At 37.3% G+C, this 25,419-nt stretch overlaps 1 protein-coding gene across 1 annotated transcript in view; it reads right to left on the reverse strand.

Annotated features, from left to right (window-relative positions):
* Window positions 1-10,776, reverse strand: part of LOC149226304 (putative ADP-ribosylation factor GTPase-activating protein AGD13) — a 155,487-nt gene extending 144,711 nt beyond the window's left edge. Inside the window, exons 1-3 of the mRNA XM_089377463.1 lie at window positions 10,494-10,776; window positions 10,207-10,366; window positions 8,489-8,561 (exon numbers count right to left, since the gene is read on the reverse strand). Of these exons, the coding sequence (XP_089233589.1) occupies window positions 8,489-8,528 (40 nt within the window). The 5' untranslated portion in view covers window positions 8,529-8,561; window positions 10,207-10,366; window positions 10,494-10,776. The remainder of the gene's footprint in view (window positions 1-8,488; window positions 8,562-10,206; window positions 10,367-10,493) is intronic.
* Window positions 10,777-25,419: the final 14,643 nt, after the last annotated feature.

The raw sequence follows: 25,419 nt of genomic DNA on the forward strand, positions 1-25,419 counted from the left end.
CTATTGCTGTCCTAATCATTTTTCTGCACTAAAAATTCCAAACAGTCATAAAGAAAAATAATGTTTGACATCCTGAAGACATCATTTCATTATGACTCCTTGACTATCTTGTAGAGGACTCTTTCCTATTTCTAATGAGCCCTCACTTGCCTCCTAACTCCTAGTAGTCTAAGAGAACTTAATTTTTTAAGTTAATATATCCTATTTTTTAAAGCTAGCTGACCTACACTCAGTCTGTCATGTCGGCCTCACTCCATAAGACATGTCCATTCATCTTAACGGCAACCTCATATAAAAAGAAGGTACGGACTACTCATTTGACCAAGCAATTTCGGTGAAAATTTCAGAGATAAAAGGCAGAAGAGGACAGAACAGCAAAGAGGCTGAGGAGGATTGTTTTTAGAGCACTGTTTGGGCATTTTTAAGCTCAGAATTGTTGTAAGCTCGGACAGCAAACAGTAGCAGAGATAACACACCTGTGGAGGCCTGTAAATTCGGACCTGTGTCACTATAATTGTGGACAGCAACTTGTGATAGTTACAGTCACCTGTAGCTGCATGTTTAGACAGAACAGTGGTGGATTTTGACTCGGACCTGTGGTAACAGGATTGCAGAACCTCTTTTCTAAATGCAGTCTTGTGGAAGGACTACACCTTCAGACATGCGACTAGTCTCCTTGGAGACACAACTTTTAGGCTTAGTGGCGTACTATCCTTGAGGGACAGTCATCAAGATGTGGACAGTCCTGTAGTGACACTTCTCTCGACCCTGTGATAGCTTGAAGAAGGAACCAAACCTGTGGACAGTCAAGGTGGTTGGACAGTAGTTTGAGGCGCTGAGTTGAGGACTCCTGGAGCAGCCTTTCATGAGCAGACTTAAAGACATCCATGGAGCATCATTGAAGCATTGTTGCAAATTCTTGGAGCAATCTTGAAGCAAGTTGGATCAACATTTTTGGATCAGCCTTCTATAGGATATCTTGGGCAGTCTTGGTCAGCACTTTGAAAGCAGTCTTTGAGGCAGTTTTGGATTTGACCTTTAGAGCAGATTTGTTGAAGCAAAATTGAAAGGCAACCTTCATAGACTTGATCTCAGTTTTGGAGCTGCTCCCTAGTGAACACTCTTTGCATCTTTTGGAGGCCTATAGTTGTGAACCTTGGAGGCTTGTGCAAGTTGAAGAACTTGAAAACCTTGAAGAACATTTGGGGATTTGCACAAGAGAAGTATTAGATCTTGAAGAACACTCTTGGAAAAGCCCATTGAAGACTCTCTTGAAGAAGCCCATTAAAGACACTCTTGAAGAAGCCTATTGAAGTCACTCTTGGAAAAGCTTATTGAAGCCATCATGAGGTGACCTTGAAGATTTTGTTTGGGTAATGATGAAGAACAGCGGTGACACCTTCTAATTGACAAGGTTGTCATTGATGATGTAGCGTGGAGATTACAGTGAAGCTGAAGATTGACAAGGCTCGGTGAAGAAAACTTTGGGAACAGTGAAGTACAATCAAACATATCTTGACAAAGCAAAGCTATAGGATTGGTGTCTTTGGAGTTGGTGCTCCTAAACTCAAGGTTGGTGCCTTGGATAAGATAGGGTCAAAGCCCTAGAGGTCGGAGCCTCACTAAAGTCCAAGTAGGTGCTTGACACATCCCAGGTTGGAGCCTGGGTGTCTTCATCAAGGGTTGGAGCCCTACCCATATTATACTTGATTCATTATAAAGATTATATTAATAAAAGCATTTTATTTCTATTGTTCATTTTGTGTTCTAAATATAAGTGATCTAACTAGTAAAAGTAACAATTGAAAAGAAATACTGATTCACCCCCCTCTCAGTATTTCCAACAATTGGTATCAGAGCCAGTACCTTCACTCAAAGCCTAACAGCTTGAAGGTTGATCATTAGAACACAAATGGCGAAGCCAAGGAAGAAAGTCTCCAATCCTCCTAAAGATGTGTCTCCCTCAACCACCAAAATTGAAGTCAATCAATTTGTGAAGGCTCCATTGTTCAATGGAAACTTTGATATATGGGAGGCAAGAATGAGGAATTTCTTAAAGACTCAAGGCATTGAAGTCTGGAAATCAGTGATTGCTGATAGCATGATGGATGGAGAATCCAAGGAACATAATACAAGAGCAATGAAAGCAATCTTGAATGGGCTACCTGATTCTATGAAGGCTAATTTTGAAAAATGTTCATCAGCAAAAGGCATATGGGATAAACTTCATGATCTTCACTCAAAAGGAGCATTGACAATGATCTCTAGTCAAGAAAATGATGGAAAACAAGAAGGAAATCCAGAGCCCATCAAGGAAGCTAAAGATAAGAGTGATAACGTCAAGGCTAAAGAAGATCTAGAAGATGAAGAAAATGAAGAAGATTTTGAAGAAAATCTCCTCACTAAACTTATGGCTGCCATAGAAGAGATTAACAATTTGAAAAACGAAAATGAGGAACTTAAGAAGAAAGCGCAAGTTGGTGACCAAGACAAGACAAGGAAGGAAGTTGACCTTGTCAAGCTTCAAGTACAAGAAAGAGATGAGGAGCTCGCCAAGATTAAGGAAGAATTTCATCAAAACAAGAGAAAGCATCATGAAGAAGTCATATCTATGACAAATCAATTGGATAAGGCAAAGAAACGGGAAGATACCTTGTCAAGCCACCTTGAACAAAGGCACAAGAGCTTGAACAAACTTGAAGCAGAGATTGGTCAATACAAGGAAGAGGTCTCCTCCCTTAGATCTCAACTAGAAGAAGCAAGGAAACAAGCACAAGGAGCTGAGAAGGTGATGGAAGATTTGACATTCATAACAGACAAGTTGATGAAGCAAAAAAGGAGAGAAACACCATGATATGCCAACTAGAAGAAAAGGATGATGACATCACCAAGTTAAAATCAAAAATCACTTCTCTTAAGGCCCAATCGTGTGAAGCAACCAAGATGAAGGAAGAAATGGAGATCATTCTATCAAAGAAGGATGAAGAATGCAAGAAAATGAAGGAAGAAATTGTCTTTCTTAAAAAGGAAGTTGACTTGCTGAATAAGAACTTGAAAAGTTCTCAAACCCTAGATGACATCCTAAGTCATCAAAGGTCTCCCCTTGATAAATCAGGTCTTGGCTATGCAGGTGAATCCTCAAGCAAGAATGATGCAAACCCTAATGCTTCAAACAACAAGGATGTGAGGAAGCTTGGAAGAAATGTTGATGCTCCCAGTTCCAGCAAAGGCAAGGAGAAGAGTCAAGACAACTATGGAAGAAACCTTCCTCCAAGAAGAAATGCAGATGGTGTCAAGGATGCAAGAAGAAATGGTTATCATCAAAGGATCCCAAGGCAAAAGGACTTCAAAAGTACATCAAGGAAACCTTCTTCTCCCAGGTACCAAAGTATATTTCTTGGTTATTGCTATTCTTGTACAAACTTTGGGCACATGGCAAAAGATTGTAGGGCATATCACAAAGATAAATATAATGGTCCCCATCAATCTCCAAGAAGCAATTCTGCAAGAAGTCATGAATTCTTATTCATGAACAACATAGAGTGCTTCAAGTGTCATAACATTGGACATATGGCATGTGATTATAACTTGACTTGGACTCCTACATAAGCTAGAACCATGCAAGAGAAGAAAGTTACACAAGTATGGAGAAGGAAGCAAATACAATCCGAAAATCTCCTAAACTCTCCAACCAACAACACATGTTGTTGACCTGATCTTCAACAATCTAAGCATTTGATGGGGAGACTCTGCCAAAAGGAAGATCATGCATACAGTTAGGGGGAGCTTATGATGATTAGGCATTCTTGCAGAAGCTATCCGTGAATGGGCCCTATGAAATCCTTGATGAGCAACATGGACAATCATCCTTTGATAGATCGTCTCTCGAAAGTAATTCCATTGAAGAACATGATCCCTTATTCATCCATGAACTATTATTAAAGATCTCGTCCACTTGATCACTAATCTTTCATGAGCTAAAGAAGGTCGTGTAGACAGGGGGAGTTGGTTCATCACATGAATGAATGTAAGCACATCTATCATGGACCACATTACCAGAAAGAAGAGCACCATGACAGGGGGAGTAACATACCCATGAAGATCTACTATTCATGAAGAAGAGAAGCAGCTTGATAGGGGGAGTTCTTGGACACCCCGTTTGCCATTGAAGTCAAAGGGGGAGAGAATATTTGAAAGGGCAAGAATATTGCCATCAATGACAAAGGGGGGAATTGTCAATCTAGGTTGTCATTGATGTCAATATGGCATTCTTGGGATGGCAAATATTCTTGTGATGCATATTATGATGATGTCCTTACCCTTGATATTGAAGGACTATACATCAATGACCACACTTGATGATGTCATACGTGATGGCACTTGATGAAGGTCTTGATGACATGGACAATGATTGGAAACATGACATGAAGGACTGGGAAATCACTTAATGGCAAGACATGACATGAAGGACTTGGAAATCTCCTAATGGCAAATTAATAAAAGCTGCACTATGTTTGGTGACATATCACTGCACTATTATTGGATACATGATGCTACACTATCATGATGACATGAATGCTAAATTCACTATCATGATGCTAGATACACTATCATGGTGACATGGATGACATACATGATGACAAAGCACTTGGGGACACACTAATAACCTCTTCTTGTCCTAATCATCAAGCCCTAATAACCTATTGCTGTCCTAATCATTTTTCTGCACTAAAAATTCCAAACAGTCATAAAGAAAATTAATTTTTGACATCTTGAAGACATCATTTCATTATGACTCCTTGACTATCTTGTAGAGGACTCTTTCCTATTTCTAATGAACCCTCACTTGCCTCCTAACTCCTAGTAGTCTAAGAGAAATTAATTTTTTAAGTTAATATATCCTATTTTTTAAAGCTAGCCGACCTACACTCAGTCTGTCATGTTGGCCTCCCTCCATAAGACATGTCCATTCATCTTAACGTCAATCTCATATAAAAAGGAGGTACGGACTACTCATTTGACCAAGCAATTTCGGTGAAAATTTCAGAGATAAAAGGCAGAAGAGGACAGAACAGCAAAGAGGCTGAGGAGGATTGTTTTTAGAGCACTGTTTGGGCATTTTTAAGCTCACAATTATTGTAAGCTCAGACAGCAAACAGTGGCAGAGATAACACACCTGTGGAGGCTTGCAAATTCGGACCTGTGTCACTGTAGTTGCGGACAACAACCTGTGATAGTTACAGTCACCTGTAGCTGCGTGTTTAGACATAACAGTGGTGGATTTTGACTCCGACCTGTGGTAACAGGATTGCAGAACCTCTTTTCTAAATGCAGTCTTGTGGAAGGACTACACCTTCAGACATGCGACTAGTCTCCTTGGAGACACAACTTTTAGGCTCAGTGGTTTACTATCCTTGAAGGACAGTCATCAAGATGTGGACAGTGCTGTAGTGACACTTCTCTCGACCCTGTGACAGCTTGAAGAAGGAACCAAACCTGTGGACAGTCAAGGTGGTTGGACAGTAGTTTGAGGAGCTGAGTTGAGGACTCCTAGAGCAGCCTTTCATGAGCAGACTTAAAAACATCCATGGAGCATCATTGAACCATTGTTGAAAATTCTTGGAGCAATCTTGAAGCAAGTTGGATCAACATTTTTGGATCAGCCTTCTATAGGATATCTTGTTCAGTCTTGGTCAGCACTTTGAAAGCAGTGTTTGAGGCAGTTTTGGATCTGACCTTTAGAGCAGATTTGTTGAAGCAAAATTGAAAGGCAACCTTCATAGACTTGATCTCAGTTTTGGAGCTGCTCCCTTGTGAACACTCTTTGCATCTTTTGGAGGCCTATAGTTGTGAACCTTGGAGGCTTGTGCAAGTTGAAGAACTTGAAAACCTTGAAGAACATTTGGGGATTTGCACAAGAGAAGCATTAGATCTTGAAGAACACTCTTGGAGAAGCCCATTGAAGACTCTCTTAAAGAAGCCCATTAAAGACACTCTTGAAGAAGCCTATTGAAGTCACTCTTGGAAAAGCTTATTGAAGCCATCATGAGGTGACCTTGAAGAATTTGTTTGGGTATGATGAAGAACAGTGGTGACACCTTCTAATTGACAAGGTTGTCATTGATGATGTAGCGTGGAGATTACAGTGAAGCTGAAGATTGACAGGGCTCGGTGAAGAAGACTTTGGGAGCCGTGAAGTACAATCAAACATATCTTGACAAAGCAAAGCTATAGGATTGGTGTCCTTGGAGTTGGTGCTCCTAAACTCAAGGTTGGTGCCTTGGATAAGATAGGGTCAAAGCCCTAGAGGTCGGAGCCTCACTAAAGTCCAAGTAGGTGCTTGGCACATCCCAGGTTGGAGCCTAGGTGTCTTCATCAAGGGTTGGAGCCCTACCCATATTATACTTGATTCATTATAAAGATTATATTAATAAAAGCATTTTATTTCTATTGTTCATTTTGTGTTCTAAATATAAGTGATCTAACTGGTAAAAATAACAATTGAAAAGAAATATTGATTCACCCCCCTCTCAGTATTTCCAACATCGCACAGATTCTCCTTTATTCATCTTCATATCTTTGAGTTGATCTTTCAAAGAGAGGATTTCATTCAAATTGTTCACTTCATACATGCTAGCTAACTTATCATACATGTCCTTAGACTTCTTCAAATTCCCAATATAAGCAAGTAAATTATCTTGTAAACCATAAACTATAATTTGCTTTGCTTTTAACTCACCTGTCTTGTACTTGTTTTTGGTAGCAACGGAAGCATTCTCCAAAGGCTTGGGTACCTTTCCTAAATGTATTCCAAAACATCATTGTTATCAGCTATGATCTCCAACCCGATTTTCCAAGTGGCAAAGTTAGATGAATCACCCAACTTCTCATTTTCCTTGAAGAAAGAAGAAGACATCTTGACTTGATTAGATAGGCTCCTTCAACTTTCCAAAGATGATTGTTTCAATTCTTGTCTCCTTTTGGGCTTATCCTTCACCTTAGCTCTGATACCATGTTAAATTTCACACTACTCTATGCTGATTCAATTACTTTAGCCCAATTCAATTCTTCAATTAGTAATCTTTCAACAATAATTAATATTTCCAATCATCAACAGTAATTGAAGATAGAACAGTAAATGCAATGACAAATGAGATAATTAACACATCAACAAAAGACACCAGATTTTTGGTCCTCTCGAAAAGAGGAATCTAGTCCCATGGTTGGAATTTGTCACCGAGCTACCAAATTAACACAGGCAGGTGACATGTCCAAGCTCAACTCTTCAATTCATAGGTGTTTGTGATAGTGATGGCAACGGAGGGGGTACGGTACACCACAACAACCTTAACAGACTTTTCCATAAGATTTCGGAAGGTGACTAGTCAGTTTATGGAGATTAAAAGTTGCACAACGGAGCACTTGTGGACAACCATATCAGCTGAGGAAGTGGTTGAGAAATGACGGAATACTGATGAAGGTAGAAGTTCAGGAAAGAGAAATGCAACAGTGGAAGGAGAGATTGGCCAGGTGGAGTGAAGCTGCATCCTCACAGAATGTATTATGCCGATCTAGTAAAGAACACTGTTCCCTCCAGGATTCTATTAGGAATCAGCAGGTAACACCAGATCTGTAGGTCGAAGTCCGGGAGCTGCTGCAACCTCGGGCCATAGACAAGGATGACTTGCAAAATTGGAAGAGCTCAATGCAAAGGTGATGCAAACCATACAAGGACTTAAGTCTGTTCTTAATAAACAATGCACAATGGGGAAAGACTTCATAAGGCAGGTTGTATTCCTCTAACAGACAGGTCCAATTTATTGTCTTCTTGGTTTTTAATGGACCGGGCACCATTTTTGTGGTACGGGAATTTAGAAATTTTTTAATTTGATGAAAGCGCAGTTTTTGTGTATTTGATGATAAGGAAATTCTGATTACATAAGAAAAGCCAATGGAAACAGTTGTTCTCTCCGGTAAAATCCCTGCTTCCATCATATATGTTTTTTCCATGACGTATGCTGCGATCACATAAAATCTGAAATAAGACATAACCTATGGGCTTTATACGAAGAGGAATATACTTGACTGGGATCCCAATTTCACATGAAGATTCACCAAAGGCAATTGAGCCAGCAAGCTCTTGCAGATAGAATTGAACTTGACAGTGGCTATTTCTATAATTCAAATTTCCTTTATCATCTATCAGGCATTCTCGTAAATTACAGTTTTCCTGATTGCAAATCTACAATCCGACCATAATACCAAAAGGGAAGCACAGCAAGTTAAACTTGTTCAGTCATGAAACCTTGAAGCAACTAAATTTTTTGCATGTGGAAGTTGACGTAACCACATAAAAACAGAAACAGAAACGGTCAGCTCACAAAAGCATCCAGAAACAGTTATGCTAATTACACTCTGAAAACAGTTATACTAATTATGCTTTGCCCCTGCAACAAACATTGAATTCTGAGTTCTACAGCATACATACCCTTGGAAGCTTTGCCTTCATCATCTCTATGTGTGTTCATCTCCCTCCCTTGTAATGCTTGAGAATTCAATTCCTGCAAAAGGCAATACTTATTTAGCTCCTGAACAACTCAACCTGAATCATAAGGGCGACTATACAGTGATTGCATGCCCTGATAACATAAATCTGACAAAGCGTTGCTTTACCAAAGCTACACAATTGGAGAAAATTAGAGTTTCTTTGAGAAATGATATCTATGTTATATCTCACAGAAGTTACATTACTTCCAATAATTTGTTCTAGCAACTGTATAAAACCTAGATAGTATTTGTCAAAATAAATCGAGACTTGGTGTGATGAGACCCCTGAATCAATTGGAGAAATTTATGCATGCTCATAAAGAAAAGTATTTTATATTATATCTCGCAGAAGTTACATTACTTCAAATCATTTTCGTTCGTGGCAGTACAAAACCTAAATAACTTCTCAAAACGCATTGAGACACGCTGTGATGAGACTCCTGAATCAATCCCACAAAAGACTTTGTTACTTTCACCCCCTGAACAACTCAACCTGAATAGTAAGAGTACATGCTGAATAACATGCTATAATAAAATAAATGTGGCACTGTTGCATCCCTGACTCTAAATAAGTTAAATTAATCCGCGGACTTCTCACTGTACAAAATAAAGCTAGGCAATTAGATAAAATTACGCATGTTGTTTAGGAAGACTATCCTTCTATATATCGTGCGGAAGTTACGTTGCTTTGGCGAATTTGCTCTAGCAGCAGTAAAAAACCTAAATAATCTCTGTCAAATCAAATTGAGACGTGCTAAGATGAGACACCTGAATCAAATGGAGAAAATTATGGATGCTCCATAAGAAGAGTATTCCATATTACATCTCACAGAAGTTAGATTACTTCAAATAATTTGCTCTAGCAGCAGTACAAAACCTAAATAATCTCTCTCACATCGAATTGAGACGTGCTGTGATGAAATTCCTGAATCAATTCCCTCAAAAAGCAAAGTAATTTTGCCTCTGAACAAGTCAACCTGACTTGTAAAGGCCACTATACACTGCATCACATAAAAGCTAAGAAATTGGAGAAAAAAATCTGACAAAGTGTTGCATCCCTGAAACTAAACAGTTAAATAATTCATTGAATCTTCTCAGTACACAGGATAAAGCTAAGCAATTGGAGAAAATTATAAAAGTACTCCGTATTATATCTCCCAGAAGTTACCTGACTTGAAATAATTTGCTCTAGCAGTAGTACAAAACCTAAATAATCTCTGTCAAGACGAATTGACACGCGCTGTGATGAGACTCCTAAAGTACCTGAAGAATGCCTACTGGAACTTAGGTAGACTTGTTTCCGCTTCTGCTGAACAGAAAATTCTTAATAGAATGCGATCTGAGGCAAAATCAAAAAAAAAGTATTTAATTTTTTTTTTCGATTTACAGATTATAATGCGATGCGAACAGAATGTCACAAGGCTCGCAAAAGATTCAAAGGGTTCGCATTCACTTCAACTATTAGAAAAATGATTTAAATCTACTTCCATTTCACAAGTAAAAACTGGAAAGAATGGCAAGACGTGCCGTTTAAGGAACACATTAAAATGGCAAAGCAGTGCAATGAGTGTCTCATTTTCACCTCAATTTACACAATCGGCAATAATACTTCTATTTACCAGTGTAAACAAGTATTTTCAATGGTAAGAGAACAAATACCTCAAAGAACTGCTAGTTTCACTATAAAGAACGAAATTCCTCTGTTACAGAGCCCGTAACTGTGAAAAAAAGGCTCAAAGGAACAAATCGCGAGGTTGAAATTGCAGCCTTTGAAAGCCGTCTCGACCTCTATATCTCTTAATGGAGAACGAACGAAAACCTAAAGAGTCCGCAGCTCAGAACCTCTGGAAATAAACAATGATCTACGAAACATTTACAGAATTTACAAAAATAAGAAAATGCTTGAAGACCGGAGAAAAACAGCGCAGCTAATGACAAAGTTTTACCTGTTTCCGTAGCTTTTGCACTCCTTTAAATTACTGTCTACTTCATGGATGCAGCAATTAATTAATTTTACCTCCATCGATGCAGGTCGGATTACGAACTTTGCAGAGCACTGCTGATGTCATATGAACCCGTGCCTTGTTTGCTCTAAAAGTAAGTAATCGCCGTCTAAATTAGGAGAGTTGTTATAATTTTCTTCATCGTCCACGAACGCCAACGAGGATGACTCTGGACATTATAACTTTAGAAATTGGCTAAATGTTAAATATGCATAACAAAGGCATATGAGGATGGTGAATATTGCAGGCCCACATATACACTTGTGCCTCCTCGGAGTGAAGTTGTATGATCTCGGTTGTTAAGTGGTGGTTTTCTAATTGAGCTGCAAGTCAAAACTTTGTGGCGCCATCTTGAATATGTTTATATGGTCGATGGGATGTTTGTTGATGAAGTGTTATTATATGCTTTGTAAGTCTTGGTAGATAACATTGGTTTACTTAGAAACATTGATTTATAACAAATATATAATATGCGATGAATTTGGAGAACTTTAATAATAACAAGTTGATTAAAGTTTGAATTTTATTATCATATTGTTTTTTTCTAGAAAGAAAATCTTTATATTATATTGAGGAGATATACATCCAAAAAGTTCAGATGGTCCTGAAGCATCTGAAAAACCATGTGGCAGATAACCATCATATAAACATGTACCTGTTAACAGTATTTTGAGTAAAAAAACCAAAACCACCTCATAGTTTCAGGTGAAAAAACCATGTAGCAGGTAACCTTTATGAAAAACATGAACCTGATTTACAGTATTTTGAGGAGAAAACCAAAAACCATAGGAAACATTCAGCTGATCGGGAGGTAAAGAGCAGACACAGATGATAGGACAAATTTAGCAGGAAGTGAAGAGTCTTCAAAAATTTTCAGATTCCGCCATCTCCAAAGTGACCAGATGGTGATGGGCAGAATGGGCCGGAGAGATTTTTGGCGCCCCCACCAGGCAAAAGCTGCATCCACAGAGATGAAACTTAGATGTTGAAAAGAGAAAAATTGTGCAAGGTCATACCAGATTTGTTGGGCGACAGAGCATTTGAAGAAGAGATGGAAGTTTGTTTCCTCATCCATCTTGCAGAGAGCACATCTGCTGGGGCCGTGCCATGACCGCCGCCTCAAGGAGTCCCAGGTTAAGTTCTTGTTGAAAAGCACCAACCAGGAGAACAAGATAATCTTAAGGGGGCATCGAATCTTCCACCAGAAGACTGGAAAGCGCCTGTTTGCTGGTGCGTTTGCAGAAATGAGATCAGAGTATATGTCCTTCACTATTGCATGTTGTGCAGAGAAAGGAAGGGACCAGATCAGATGGTCATCAACGGTGGAACGGATGAATATCATAATAAATTTACAAAAGAAATTATGAATTATTATATTAAAGATTTAAATTTGTTAAAGAAAATTATCAGTGATCACATTTTTATTAAAAAATTGTTAGATGTGAAGTTATGAAGACGTTGTTATCGCTTATATCGACTTTTTGATAATCACCACCTATGTCAATTGTTGTTGACAATCTATTGTCCATTGAGTTGTAATTTCTCTATGCAATCATGAAAAACACAATGCAGAGAATTCTAGAACTTTGTCCCTCTTTTCTATAAATTTGTAATTTGCCTCAGTCTGAGCATGCAAGCAAAGCAAGGTCTGCCATGTAATGTGAAGTGTGATTTATGTGCTCCATTGTTAATGTATTCTTGTTTCTAAGATTTGTCTCTAATTTTTTCTAAGTTTTGTGTTATTTTCTCTATGAACTATGATTTGCTCTTCTGATTCCAAGTATCAGAGCCTATACAGACTATGTCGCCCACCGTAGCAAAGCCCATATTTTGTTGCTCTTCACATCTAAACGCTTCCACAAATGAGCTAAAATCGGCGGCTTATCAGAGAGTAAATCCTCAGAAGAACAAAGTGTTGTGTTACTGGAGTTGATGTTGCAATAAACACACTAATAATAGGCAGATACGAAGACCAGTATGATATGTGATGTGTAGAAACATTGCACAAAGGAGCCTGTAACCAAGACTCGTGTCAATTGGTAGGTTGTTGTGAGGGTCATGTTATGTTGCTAAGTGTAAATTTTGCAATGGAAGAGCGTTGTGGCTCCTCAAAACAAAAGCATGTGGGTTATTGATTCTATATGGAACTGGTGGTTAGCCATATAGTATTATTTGTGTGATTTCTGATTTGATTTGATTGGAGGTTTTCATTATAAACGTTTGTGAATATTATTGATAAAATTGTGATCTCTATATTATTTAAATAAATAAATAATGAAGAGCTCATAGTCTGTTATAAAGGAGATTCATTTTAGACCTTGATTTTAAAAAGGTGTAATAGTTAAAGTCTTATCTTCTAAGTGGCATATTGATTTTTGGGCGTGAATTATATATATATATATATATATATATATATATATATATGAATTTTGTATTATACTTATAGTATTTTCAATCAAATGAAATAAATATGATTATTTTTTTAATCGAGTTGTCTTTAAGTGCGACTTTTTGAAAAAAAAAATGGTAGATTTTCCATTCTAATTTGTCTATAATCTGGTAGGGATTTATTGAAATCACAAGTTTGATGGGTGAAATCTAACGAATTGTCCTGAGGGTTTTTCAAGGTGTTGAATCCATATATGTAGTCAAAAAACCATTTTAAACAACATAAATCAAGATTCAAATACAAATTTTTGCATTGGATTCCAACAAGGAATCCACCAAAAACTCCAAAAAATCGCACTTAAAGACAAGTCTTTTTTTAAGTATTATCTTCATATTAATGTGTATAAGTATTAATGAATTAAAATATTATAGTAGTGTTTTTTTAAAATCAGGAGTGGGAGATATAATATTAAAAAATTACAGTTAGGCAATAAAACATATTTAAAAATTTGTTATCGAATTTTAAACAAGGCCCATACAACTCTCGCATGTTACATAAGAGAGTTTATTAATGTTTATGATCAACACATCCCAACTATTGGCATATTGATCAATAAAAGTTTCTAAAATTTTAACAATTTCAAACAACATATATAAAATAATTGAACACATGTTCATTGATGGCTTCCTCTTTGTTTAATTTTGTAACTATGGTTGGTTTTCATAATGTATATTTTGGCCCTTAATGTACTTATATTGATTATTGTAAAGGATGTTCTTATTGCTAGAGTCAAAAGAAAATTATATTTTTTAGTCATGTCCTTTCAAACTTTTAAAAGAAGAAAATTTGAAATTTTGGCTCCAAAGATTGTCAAGTTGGCCTCCCTCCAGGTCAAGTCAGCCCAAGCAGAGTCACACCCATTTGACCCAAGCAAATATCTATATAAAGGCAGCTCGACCTCCTCCTCAAGGCACAAATTCACACTCTGTCAAACAAGTATCTTCTGGGCATTCAAGCGAAGGACAAGAAGGACAAGGAGGACAAAAAGAGAGACGAAATCTCTCTCTCTCTCTCTCTATGACAATTCACATATTTTCTAGGGAATTGCAGTGCAGGGGGGACGAAATTATGAGATTATGGGAGGCTAAAATTCAGCCTAGGGCAGAGCTAGAGGACCGATTTGCTGGATCAATTTGGAAGGCTTGACTTGGAGGGTTTAACCATAGAATTTTTGAATATCAGTTTGACCTAGTTGTTGACTAGAGGTCTAAGTGTGTCTCTTGTTGAACAAAATAATTTATCTATTGAAAAGGTTGTTCGATTTTTCCCCTTAGTGGGTTTTCCCAGGGTAAATCTTGTTCTCTCTTTGTGCATTGTGATCTCTACTATTATACTAATTTTATATGGTTGAATTTATGAAGTATAAATGCTTAATGATATACTGGAAAAATTAAAAGAAGATCAACATCATTAGAAGTAATTATTAGTTTTCAGAAATACTGTGATTGTATTTATTGCACTTGAAATATCAACATGGTATCAGAGCTTTGGTGAAGGAAAGAACACTAAGATCACTCTTAAAGAAACCCTACATTAAGATCACTATTGTTGAAGTTCTTCTTGTTTATTTGCATCCATGGTTTCTTTTATGAAATCAAAGAACAAGTTAGAAAGGGGCCTCAAATTTTAGAGTTTGGAAGGTTATAATTAATCTTATTATTCCAAAGAACAAAGTCTTGGATATCATGAAGGGTAAAGTTGTTGAACCAGCAAATAATGCAGGAAAAGATAAGTTCAAGGAAGATGACATCATTGCCATAAGTCTTATTGTGGATTCCATCTAATCCCCTATATTGCAAAGCTTGAACCTTCAAAATTAATGTATGATGCCCTAACTAATCTATTTACAATCAACAACATTGGTCAAGTCACGAGTTTGAAGAATGAGCTTCGTGATGTGAGAGTGACAAATGATGACACTGTGGATTCATACTTCATGAGAATCTCTCAATTGAGATACCAACTTCAAGTAATTGATGAAGTCATCTCTGAGAAGGAACTTGTGACTACAACACTTAATGGACTACCTAGATCATGGGATGCATTTGTAACTAGTATAAGTAGCAGGAATTATGTTCCCTCTTTTGAAGAAATATGGACCTCTTGTGTTCAAGAAGAATCAAGGCTCATATCAAGAGATATAAAGAAATAAAGTTAAAGTTCTTCAAAACATCTTAAAGAGCCATAAGGGCCTTGTGAACTTGTAGAACCAATTATTGTTCCTGAGATCAGGAGAAGAAAAAAAAATCAACATGGCTTAGATTTGCAATTGAAGAAATAGAATGACATGCAAATCCACATGGAACACCTAGAGAAAGTAAGATACCCAAACGTTTTATAGGTATGCAACTCTTTTGACTAACCTTATTGATGCAAAACCTTCCACTTATGAAGAAGCGGCTAGCCAAGAAGTATGGAAGGATGGTATGATGGAAGAATATCAATCCATCATGAAGTATGATGTATGGGAGATTGTGTTGATACCTAAAGGGAAGTCAATGGTGAATTCCAAGTGGATATAAAAGATCAAGCATGTTGCATGTGGAAGAATAGACAAATACAAGGCACGATTTGTGGCTAGAGGGTTCTCCCATAAAGTGGGAGAAGACTATGATGAGACCTTTGCTTGAGTTTCTAGGTACACCTCCATTAGATCTATTATCTCTCTTGTTGCTTTGTTGGGTTGGAGTTTACATTAGATGGATGTAAATATTGCTTTCCTTAATGGTGTAGTTGAGGAAGAGGTGGACATAGAGTAACCTCAAGGTTTTGAGGCGCATTAGAAGGACTCTCATGTTTGCAAGTTGAAGAAGGCCTTGTATGGACTCAAGCAAGCTCTAAGAGCTTTGTATGCATGACTTGATAGCTACCTAATGAGACTTGGATTTACCAAGAGTGATGTTGATCGAAACCTCTATTTTAAGGTTGTGAAGAATGCACCTATGATTTTATTGCTATATGTTGATGATTTGTTTCTGACAGGTGTTGAGCCTCTCATCATTCAATGTAAGAGGCATTTGGCCTCTGAGTTTGACATGAAGGACCTTGGTATGATGCATTATTATTTAGGACTGAAAGTGTGGGAAAAGCCTAGTGAAATCTTCCTTGGTAAAGGATAATATGTTATTGAGATCCTTCAGAAGTTTGGCATGATAGATTGTAAGTCCATGACAACTCCCATGGTGATTAATTTGTAGAAGTTGAAAGGATATGATCCCAACTTGGTAGATACATCCATGTACCGACAGTTGATTGGCACATTGATGTATTTGGTTAATACTAGACTCGACATTTGCTTTGTAGTGAACACGTTGAGCTAGTTCCAGGTGGAAAGTTGTTATGAGCATTGGATTATAGCAAAGCAAATATTGAGATATTTGTGTGGTAATGAATTATGGTTTGAGATATGTCGCAAACATTCACGTACAACTGCAGGGATATACAATTCTAACTAGGCAGGGAGTGCAGATGACAAGAAGAGTACTTTAGGAGTATGCTTCAGTTTAGGCTTCATTGTGATATCTTAGATGAGCAGGATGTAGAGATCCATCGCACTCAACATTGCAGAACAAAGTACATTGAAGCCAATGAAACTTGTACTAAAGCAATATGGCTTCAGAAGTAGTTTATAGGATTGTTCAACTAGGAGTTGGAATCGACCGTGATATTTTGTGACAATAAAAGTTGTGTGAAGCTTTCAGAGAATCTAGTGTTCCAGGAAAGGTTGAAGCACATCGAAATCAAGTACCACGAAATCCGAGACATGGTTGAGAGAAGAGAAGTAAGGCTAGAGAACATCTCCATTGATGAGTAGACAACTGATATTTGACAAAGCCTTTGTCCAAAGAGAATTTCATATACTCCATGGAAAAGCTAGGACTTGTGGAGATTTCCCCTCTAATTGAGAGGGAGTGTTGATATGATAACATCATGGATAATTATTCTCCTTATGTCAAAGATGTTGACTAGTTGGGGGTACTAGTCCTAGAAGCCCAGGTTCACTCAGTTGAGTGCATGTCTTTCAACATCAAGCTCGCTCTCTCTAGATTGGGTGAGGATCTCATTTAACATTGGGCCCAATTGCTCAGATATAGTGTGGCCTTTGGAGTTTCACCACGAGTCAGAGAGATTGACCAAGATGGTGAACCAAGACTAGTCTAGGTCAAGAGTACTGACTAGTTGGATTAATGGTACCGACCATAGTTATGATGACTAGTTGATGCTAAATGTTGTGCCACATGTTAGGAGTACCAACCAATATGGGTAAGTGGTATCGACTAATTGTGGCTACTAGTAGATGTTGACAATGTCAGAGATTCCAACTAGTTGATGTTGATATTGATGATGATGTTGATGATGTCCGAGATGCTGAAAAGATGTTGATGATGTCAAAGATGTACGAGACACTGACAAGATGACGATTTTGTTATAACCTTTTCATAGAGAAAATTGTCAACTTGAGAACACCTGTGTAAAACATTATGAATACCTCCCTAGTTAAGAGGGAGTGTTGAATTTTATAATTATGGTCGGTCTTCATAATGTATATTTTGGCCCTTTATGTATTTATATTGATTATTGTAAGGCATGTTCTTATTGATAGAGTCAAAAGAGAATTATATTTTTGAGTCATGTCCTTTCGGACTTTTAAAAGAAGAAAATTTGAATTTTTGAATTTGAAATTTTGGCTCCAAAGATTGTTAAGTCGACCTCCCTCAAAGTCAAGTCAGCCAAGGTAGAGTCATACCCATTTGACCCAAGCAAATCTCTATATAAGGCAGCTCGATCTCCTCCTCGAGGCATAAATTCGCACTCTCTCAAGTAAGTATCTTCTGGCCATTGAAGTGAAGGACAAGGAGGATGAAAAGAAGGACGAAATACATCTATTTCTCTCTCTATCTCTATCTTTCTATCAATATCACACTTGCAGAAGGACTCTCTTTCACACAATTAACATGTTTTCTAGGCAGTTGCAGTTGCAGGGGGCAAAAATTTATGGGCAATTGCAAGGGACCAAAGTTCTAAGATTCTAGCAGTTTCTGGGAGGCCGAAATTTGGCCTAGGGAAAAGCTTGAGGGTCGGGTTGCTAGACCAGTTTAGAAGGTTTGACTTGAAGGGTTTGACTAGGTTTTACCATAGAATTATTGAATGTCAATTTGACCTAGTTGTTGACTAGAGATCAAGGTGTGTCTCTTGTTGGACAGAATAATTTATCTATTGAAAAGGTTGTTGGGTTTTTCCCCTTAGTGGGTTTTCCTAGGGTAAATCTCATGCTCTCTTTGTGCATTGTGATGTCTACTGTTCTACTGCTTTTATATGGTTGAATTTTTGCAGTATAATTGCTTAATGATATATTGGAAAAATTAAAATACGATCAACATCATTAAAAGTAAAAGTTTTTAGAAATATTGTGCTTGTATCTATTGCACTTGAAATATCAACACTCTTGACCAACATTGGAGTGTATGGTAGTCTATTTGTTAACATCTTTGACCTCTTTTAACTAGTGAACAATCTCCTATGAGTTTGAAATATTCTTGAGTTGAGTTGATCGTTAGATAGTGATTAAAAGCAATTAGAAGGAATGGGAAGAGAGTACTTACACAAATTTATACACAGATTTTGAAGTGTGTTACATTATGCTTCAAGAATTTCTAATTTGTGTTTTTGCTAAACAAGGAGGCTTATAGCATATGCATTCTAATAAATGCAATGTTATTCATTGTCATGAATTTTAATGGATATCAAGCAGAGAGTTATTTGATTACCCTGAAAAGTTTTATGTCGATATAGAACCCTTTGTACCTCCTATAAATATGTGAAGTCCATTTGATCGCTTGTAGGTAGCATAGTCAAGTGGTGATCGAGCTAATAAGGATTAACACCTACACTCTCAATGAATCCTAAATTCCACTTATCTCCATTACACTCCCTAAGATTCCTAGTGCCTAAACTCAAAGGACCCAATGGTTGAGACCAAAAAAAAGAACCCGTGTGCAAGGAGAACACTGCCAAACTCCAAACATGTGAAACTAGAAGCAAACAAACCACATAGAAGAAGAGATCCACAACCCAATATAACTAGAGATGTCTCAATGGAGCCAAAGGGCTACAATCCATAAGTTAAATTTTGAAATGACATCCAAAGCAAGAGAAGTTCTTACGAGGTTTGTTAATTCTCTGTCCTTCTAAAAAAATTTGAAGCCTATAGTGGGATATCGCAAACCTTGAAATTCAATTGACAATGCCAAGAAGAAAGAACCCAATCGACAAAGAAGGTTATACCATATAAAACATAACATTGAGCCTAACACCCAAGTAGCCAACTAGAAATAACTACAACATAGACTCAAATTAAGCCAAAGCAAATTAAAAATATCAAGGTTGTCTCAAGTTTGAAATTTTGTTCATTTCATTATCCACCTTCCTAGTGATATCCCATTATGAAGGAAACAAATACCAATGCAATGCCTAATTCACACATATAATAACTCTAGGATTATGTCCCTATAAGTCATTTCCTACACTTTAAACTAAGAAAGAGGAATGTTGCGACATATGTTTATGAAATGAGTGGCAACATGGCTTGAAATCCAAGTGAGTTAAAAACATTATGGGATATGATAAGGATTCCCCGCACCCCCCCCTGCATTTTGAGTCATGACTCTTAGGATTAGCAAGGTTGCTTCATTCGCTAGTTGGTCAACCTAATTGTCGAGATCTCCAAGCATATGATAGAACGAGAGTTTGTTCATGTATTAAGTCGTCTGATTGATTCTTGAGATAATTGAGGGTAGCTTACTATCTTTCAAAGTTGTTTCCCTATCCACTGATTTGACAATAACGCTAGATTCTCAAATTATGAACCTTGAATGTATATTAGATTATTGTTGTTGCTTTTTTTGGTATTAGGAAAATCGTTAGACATGCCACTTGTCATCAAGGAAGTATGAGGTTGAGTCAAATGGATTGCCCTTATACTCCTAGCCCTAACGCAATTGGTCACGAGCCATGTTAGGCAAGTTAACCAAGTTTTGAACGTGGATGGGGTCTCAACATTGGTCAGCGAATATTTTTTGATGCGAGACATCCATCGTTCAACCTAACTTGATAGGCTTGAATATGTGAGTGTAGGATTTCACAGTGTGAATGTGGGTTAAAATTAATTGCAAGTAGTTAGTCATAAAATAAAGCATAGGCTTCAACTTGGTTATTGATTAAAGTTCCTCACCTCCAAAAAAACATTTTTACCTTTTTGAAATAAAAAAATTATTTCCTTACAATTCCTTTAAATATTATAAAACCGAATACCATGTATCCCACAATTAATAAGCAAAACTTCATTCTATACCTAACAATTTTTGCACCAAGAAGCACTCTCGAACCCAGTATGGTGAGATGTTGTAATCTCTTCTTTAACTTTTTGACTCAAACAAAATAAAATAATAAATATAAATATAAAATTAATAATTAAACTAGTGTAGATCCATCTTAACTTTAGATCTACTAAATAACAAAAAAGATCAAATCTTTTTTACATAAAAATATAAAAAAAATTGATCTTTTCAACCTTTAATAAATCCAAAGTTAAAATAAATCTAAAATAATTATCTATCACTTTCCGCTCACACTTTTAATAAATAGTTTTCATCGTTTGAGAAAAACCACATGGCTCTCGCTTTAAAATATTGACTCTCACATGGCCTCTTATCTGATGAAATTTATCATATTGACTTTAAAAAAAATAGTGACGTTAATTTATTGTATTGACTTTTAAAAATATATATATTATATTAACATTTTTAATATCATGAAAGAGTCACACGACACGTTATTCATGGAATTTATTATAGTGACCTTATTGTTATTTATTAAAATGTGTAACTGGTAAAGCACCCACTAATGAAATATATTGTGTTGTTCCTTCAATAATGTTTACCGCCACTTAGCCATTTACTGCAGTGACCTTTTAATATCATTAACCGTCATTGGGTATGTTATCTAATGAGTTTTTATTGTATTGAATTTATGTTATTATAATGTGTATTTAGCCAATGAGATTTATTATATTGAGTTTTTTGAGTTGTTTTACTGCAGAATGGTGATGACATCGCTTAAACCGTAATTATACCCTTATATTGTTTGGATGAAGAATGTAGTCTTTTTATTGTTATGATTTAGTTGTTTTTTTTAATAATTATAAAAATTATTTAATATTTTAATATTTTTAATATATTGAATTGGATAGAAATAATATTTTAATGTTTACGGGACTAAGTTATAATTTTTATGTATTAAAATTCCAATTATATTTTTAAAAACTATATATAATATAATAATTCTAAAATATTATAATGTAAGGAAATTAATAATTATATTTTTTTTGGTTTATTATATAATAGTAAAATTAAAATTCAATACTTATTTTTTTTGGAAATTTTGTTTTTTATTTTACATCTAATTAAATTAATGCATTTGATTATTAATATATAATTAATTTAATGCTTTTGATTTATGTTTAATAACATCGTTTATGAATAACTTTGATAAGGTGACCCACATTGTCATGCAAAGTATTGATGTCAGTCTCTAAAGTGATCATGAAGCAATTAAGGAAAGCCCATTTGCCGAGGGGTAGATCGAGGGCCAGTTGGTAGCAACATTCGATTAAGCAGTGTTTTGTGAGAGGTATATCGATGTGCTTGGCTCACGTATTGATGTTGCATTCAATCTCCCAACACATATTTATCAATCTAAAGCACTCACTTTGTGAAAACAAGAATGAAGGTTGCCACTCAATTTGGTGAAGTTTCCAACTTGTCATACAGAATGTTCAAAACTTATTTAGGAATTTTGCCTCTTGTAGGCAATAAAGATATTTTTCAGTCTCTTGTTTTCAAGGTGTTAGAAGGAAAAAGCCTTGTCAGGTGCGCTTTTGTTTCTAAACAATCAAAAGGTTCAAGACCTCCTTGTCTGGTCCCTTTTATTTTTAAGGTTATGTAAGCCAATTTTTGTTTGTCCTCTTTCCTTATTATAGCTGACATCTTAGTAGGGTATGCTTTTTGGGACGCAAGCACTCCTTGCTCTGCCCACTTGAGTTCACTCAGGCTCACTGCTTTTGTTAGTTTTTTTAATCCCGCCTTTTGATTTTGTTCTAACTTTTCACACTTGCGATCTTCTATTGGTTGGTCTACTATCCTCTCTTGTTTAATTGGCTCTCTCTCTCTTCGCTTCCCTCCTACCCATGACTCTCCTAGTAGCTTGCCCTCCCTCACTCTCAATCCCTCACATCTCTTACCTATGAAATTCCACCTAGCCGTTTGTCTAGATTCATCTATTTATCCCACCAATCGTCGGCAATGCCCAAAGAGGGGGCGCACTCGAGAAGGGGCAGCAACGTTTGTGCCCTAATATGCAATTCCCAAGCTTGGGCCCGAGTCTAAGCCTCAACAACCTGCTACATGGAACACACCCCCTTGGTGGCACATTAGGTGATCTGATTTAGAATATTAGATTGATGTGCTAAGATCCTCCTCAGATTAGAAACAAAATGATTTCATTGTGCTTAAGGATTCATGAATTTTTGCAAGTGAAAAAAGAGTTCTTATGTTAATTTTATGAGCAATTAAACATAAATAAGAGACTGAGCAATAGCATAAACATGTACAGAACATCATCAAAAACACATTACAACAGGAACATGATAAAGGAATTCACCCCTCCTGGGCTACGTCTCCTTGGTCCAGCTTCCCATGGCTTGGGCCTCTCTATTATGCTCAAAAGTGTAAAAATATGTGTTTACAATGCTCCAATGCTTCTAAAACCTGCTCCAATGAGTCCAGAATACTAAAAAATGATACCCTAACCTCTTTTTTCTCCTCCTTTGGTCGAAAACTACCTTAGTTATGACTTATTCCAGTCTTTCCACAATTTCCTCCTCCAAATCTCACTAACTGCGAGTTAAATTCATTATTTGGAATTAATTATGGCAATTCCGCCGAAATTGGTGGTCCCGCCAACGAACCCGTATATCTCGCGGTTAAGGCCGAGTGGTCACATGCAAGGTGGTTAGGTTCGGTGATTAAGGCGACGATTCCGGCTTGTGGCGATAAGGTGGCGTTCACATGCCATGGTTAAGGAGGCTGGCTGTCAGGACTGGTGGTTGGTGGTGCGGTTACTGTTGCAGCAACATAACTGTTGCGGGTTGCGGACGAGGTGATCACATGGGAGGGTCATCGGCGGTTACGCTGGCGGTCTTCCCCCCAACCTAGCGGTCAATTCATAATAATATAAACCCACTTGCATTGATAATTAAGAACCATCATGCGGGTGCAACGGTAGGCCTTGGCACTATGAAATGGGAGGTCACGGGATCGAGCCCGGCCTTCGACCTGTCTTACCAACCAATATTTTAGCTGACCATTAGGAGGACACATGGCAACCATAAACTATCACAAATCACAATCGGTCGGAGCAGGGGTGATTCTCCATAACAGGTCGTTGTGTTGTGCGATATGCGATTGCGATATCGCAATCGCAACCTAACTCTGTCAGGGCCGATTCTGTAAATGCACTTGATCCATGCGATGTGCGATTGCGATTTGTCACGTTGCACTCTGACTTTGCTCTGGGGCTGATTCTTTACCACTGACCCGCCCTCGATCTGCGATTGCGATATCGTAAATCGCAACCTGGTAGTGTTGGAGACCTTTTCCTTCTGCGAAATGCGGGGCCAAGGGCAGCCTGCCACTTGGCACTTCCCCATTCGCTGAAGACTCCTGCCACATCATCTTCTCCTGCCATTTGTCCAAGTCAAACCTGAACTTTGATTTGCTCTAACTTCTTCATATGAGCTCAGATTCGAGTGTTGTTCGCACTATTGGAATCAGGATGACGAGCACTTCGATCTGAAGCTAAGTTTATCGAGATTATGCCACTTTGAGTTTTGAGCCTAATTTTGAGCACTTGATCACTCCTCCCCACTGGAAGCCTTTTGGACCCCAAAAGATCACTTTCAATTGTCCAACAGGTGAGGGTACAGTTCCCTCACCTTTCCAACCTCTATCCATTTGGCTTTTAAAGGATTTGTACCCTTGAGCCCCACTCGAAGATAATTGACACTTCCCCTTTTTTATATCCTTGTTCTTCTGTCAAGTATAGTGTCTTGTTGAAGCTCATCAAGGAATTCTAGAGAAAAGTCTTCAATATATGGAATTTGAATATTCTCTCCTTGATCTTCAATCAAAGGAGGCTCATACAACCTTAAATTCTCAACATTAACAATAGCATAAATTTGCATATATGAAGGCAAATCCAACCTGATGGCATTGTTACCAATCTTTTCTGAAATTTTGAATGGACCATATCTAATTGGTTTTAGTTTTTTACCTTCTCCTTGGAGCCTCCCTTTGTTAATTTCAAGCCAAACTTCATCACCAACTTGGAACTTATGATCTTGACGATGCTTGTCGTGCCTTGCTTTGTACTTGCCTTGGCTTTTCTCAAGCTGTTCTTGAACCTTTTGGTGTACTAATTGGATTTGTTCAATGAACTTTCTTGCTTTGTCTATGTCACCATGACCTTCAATAGCAACATCTTGGCCAAAAATAAAATCCTAAGGAGATTTAGGCAAATATCCCAAGCATGCCTCAAAAGACGAAGTTTGAGTTGAAGAGTGCTTGGCTCGATTGTAAGCATGTTGAATATAGTGGAAATGTTCATCCCAAAACTTAGGATGCTTGCTGCAATATCCATGAAGAAGATGTATCACGGTTCTGTTCACCACTTCTATTTGACCATCTGTTTGTGGATGAAAATTTGTACTCTATTTCAATTTGGTGTCCTTGAATTCCCACAAGCTTTACAAAAAATTCCCAACAAAACGAGAATATCGATCACTAACAATGATGTGGCCAATCCAAAATGCACCCAAACATTCTGAAAGAATAACTAAGCAGTTTGTTCAGCTGTAACTTGCTTTTTACATGGCATCAAGATACACATTTTGCTGAACCTATCCACAACTACATACAAATAATCATGACCCCTTTTTGATAATGGAATACCTGCTACAAAATCCATTGAAACGCTCTCCCACGGTCGTGAAGGAACCAGAAGTGGTGTGTACAATCCTAAATTCATATTACTAGGCTTACTGATTGCGCATAATTAACATCCTTTAATAAAATGAGACACACTTTTAAGCATACAAGGCCAATAACAATACCTTTGTAGATGTGCCACCGTCTTACTTACACCGAAATGACCAACAATAAGAGAAGTATTTGCCTCTCTTATGATGTTAACTCTTTCTCCCTACGGAATACAAAGCTTGTCGAGATGGTACAACAAGTTATCATGCAAATGATAATCCAATTCCTCTACTTGGTTACCTTGACTCAAGCTTGCATAAACATTTTG

Source organism: Pinus tabuliformis, chromosome J (assembly GCF_031772625.1).
Source record: "Pinus tabuliformis cultivar Carrire ecotype Pingquan chromosome J, CPIR1, whole genome shotgun sequence".
NCBI classification, from domain to species: Eukaryota; Viridiplantae; Streptophyta; class Pinopsida; order Pinales; family Pinaceae; genus Pinus; species Pinus tabuliformis.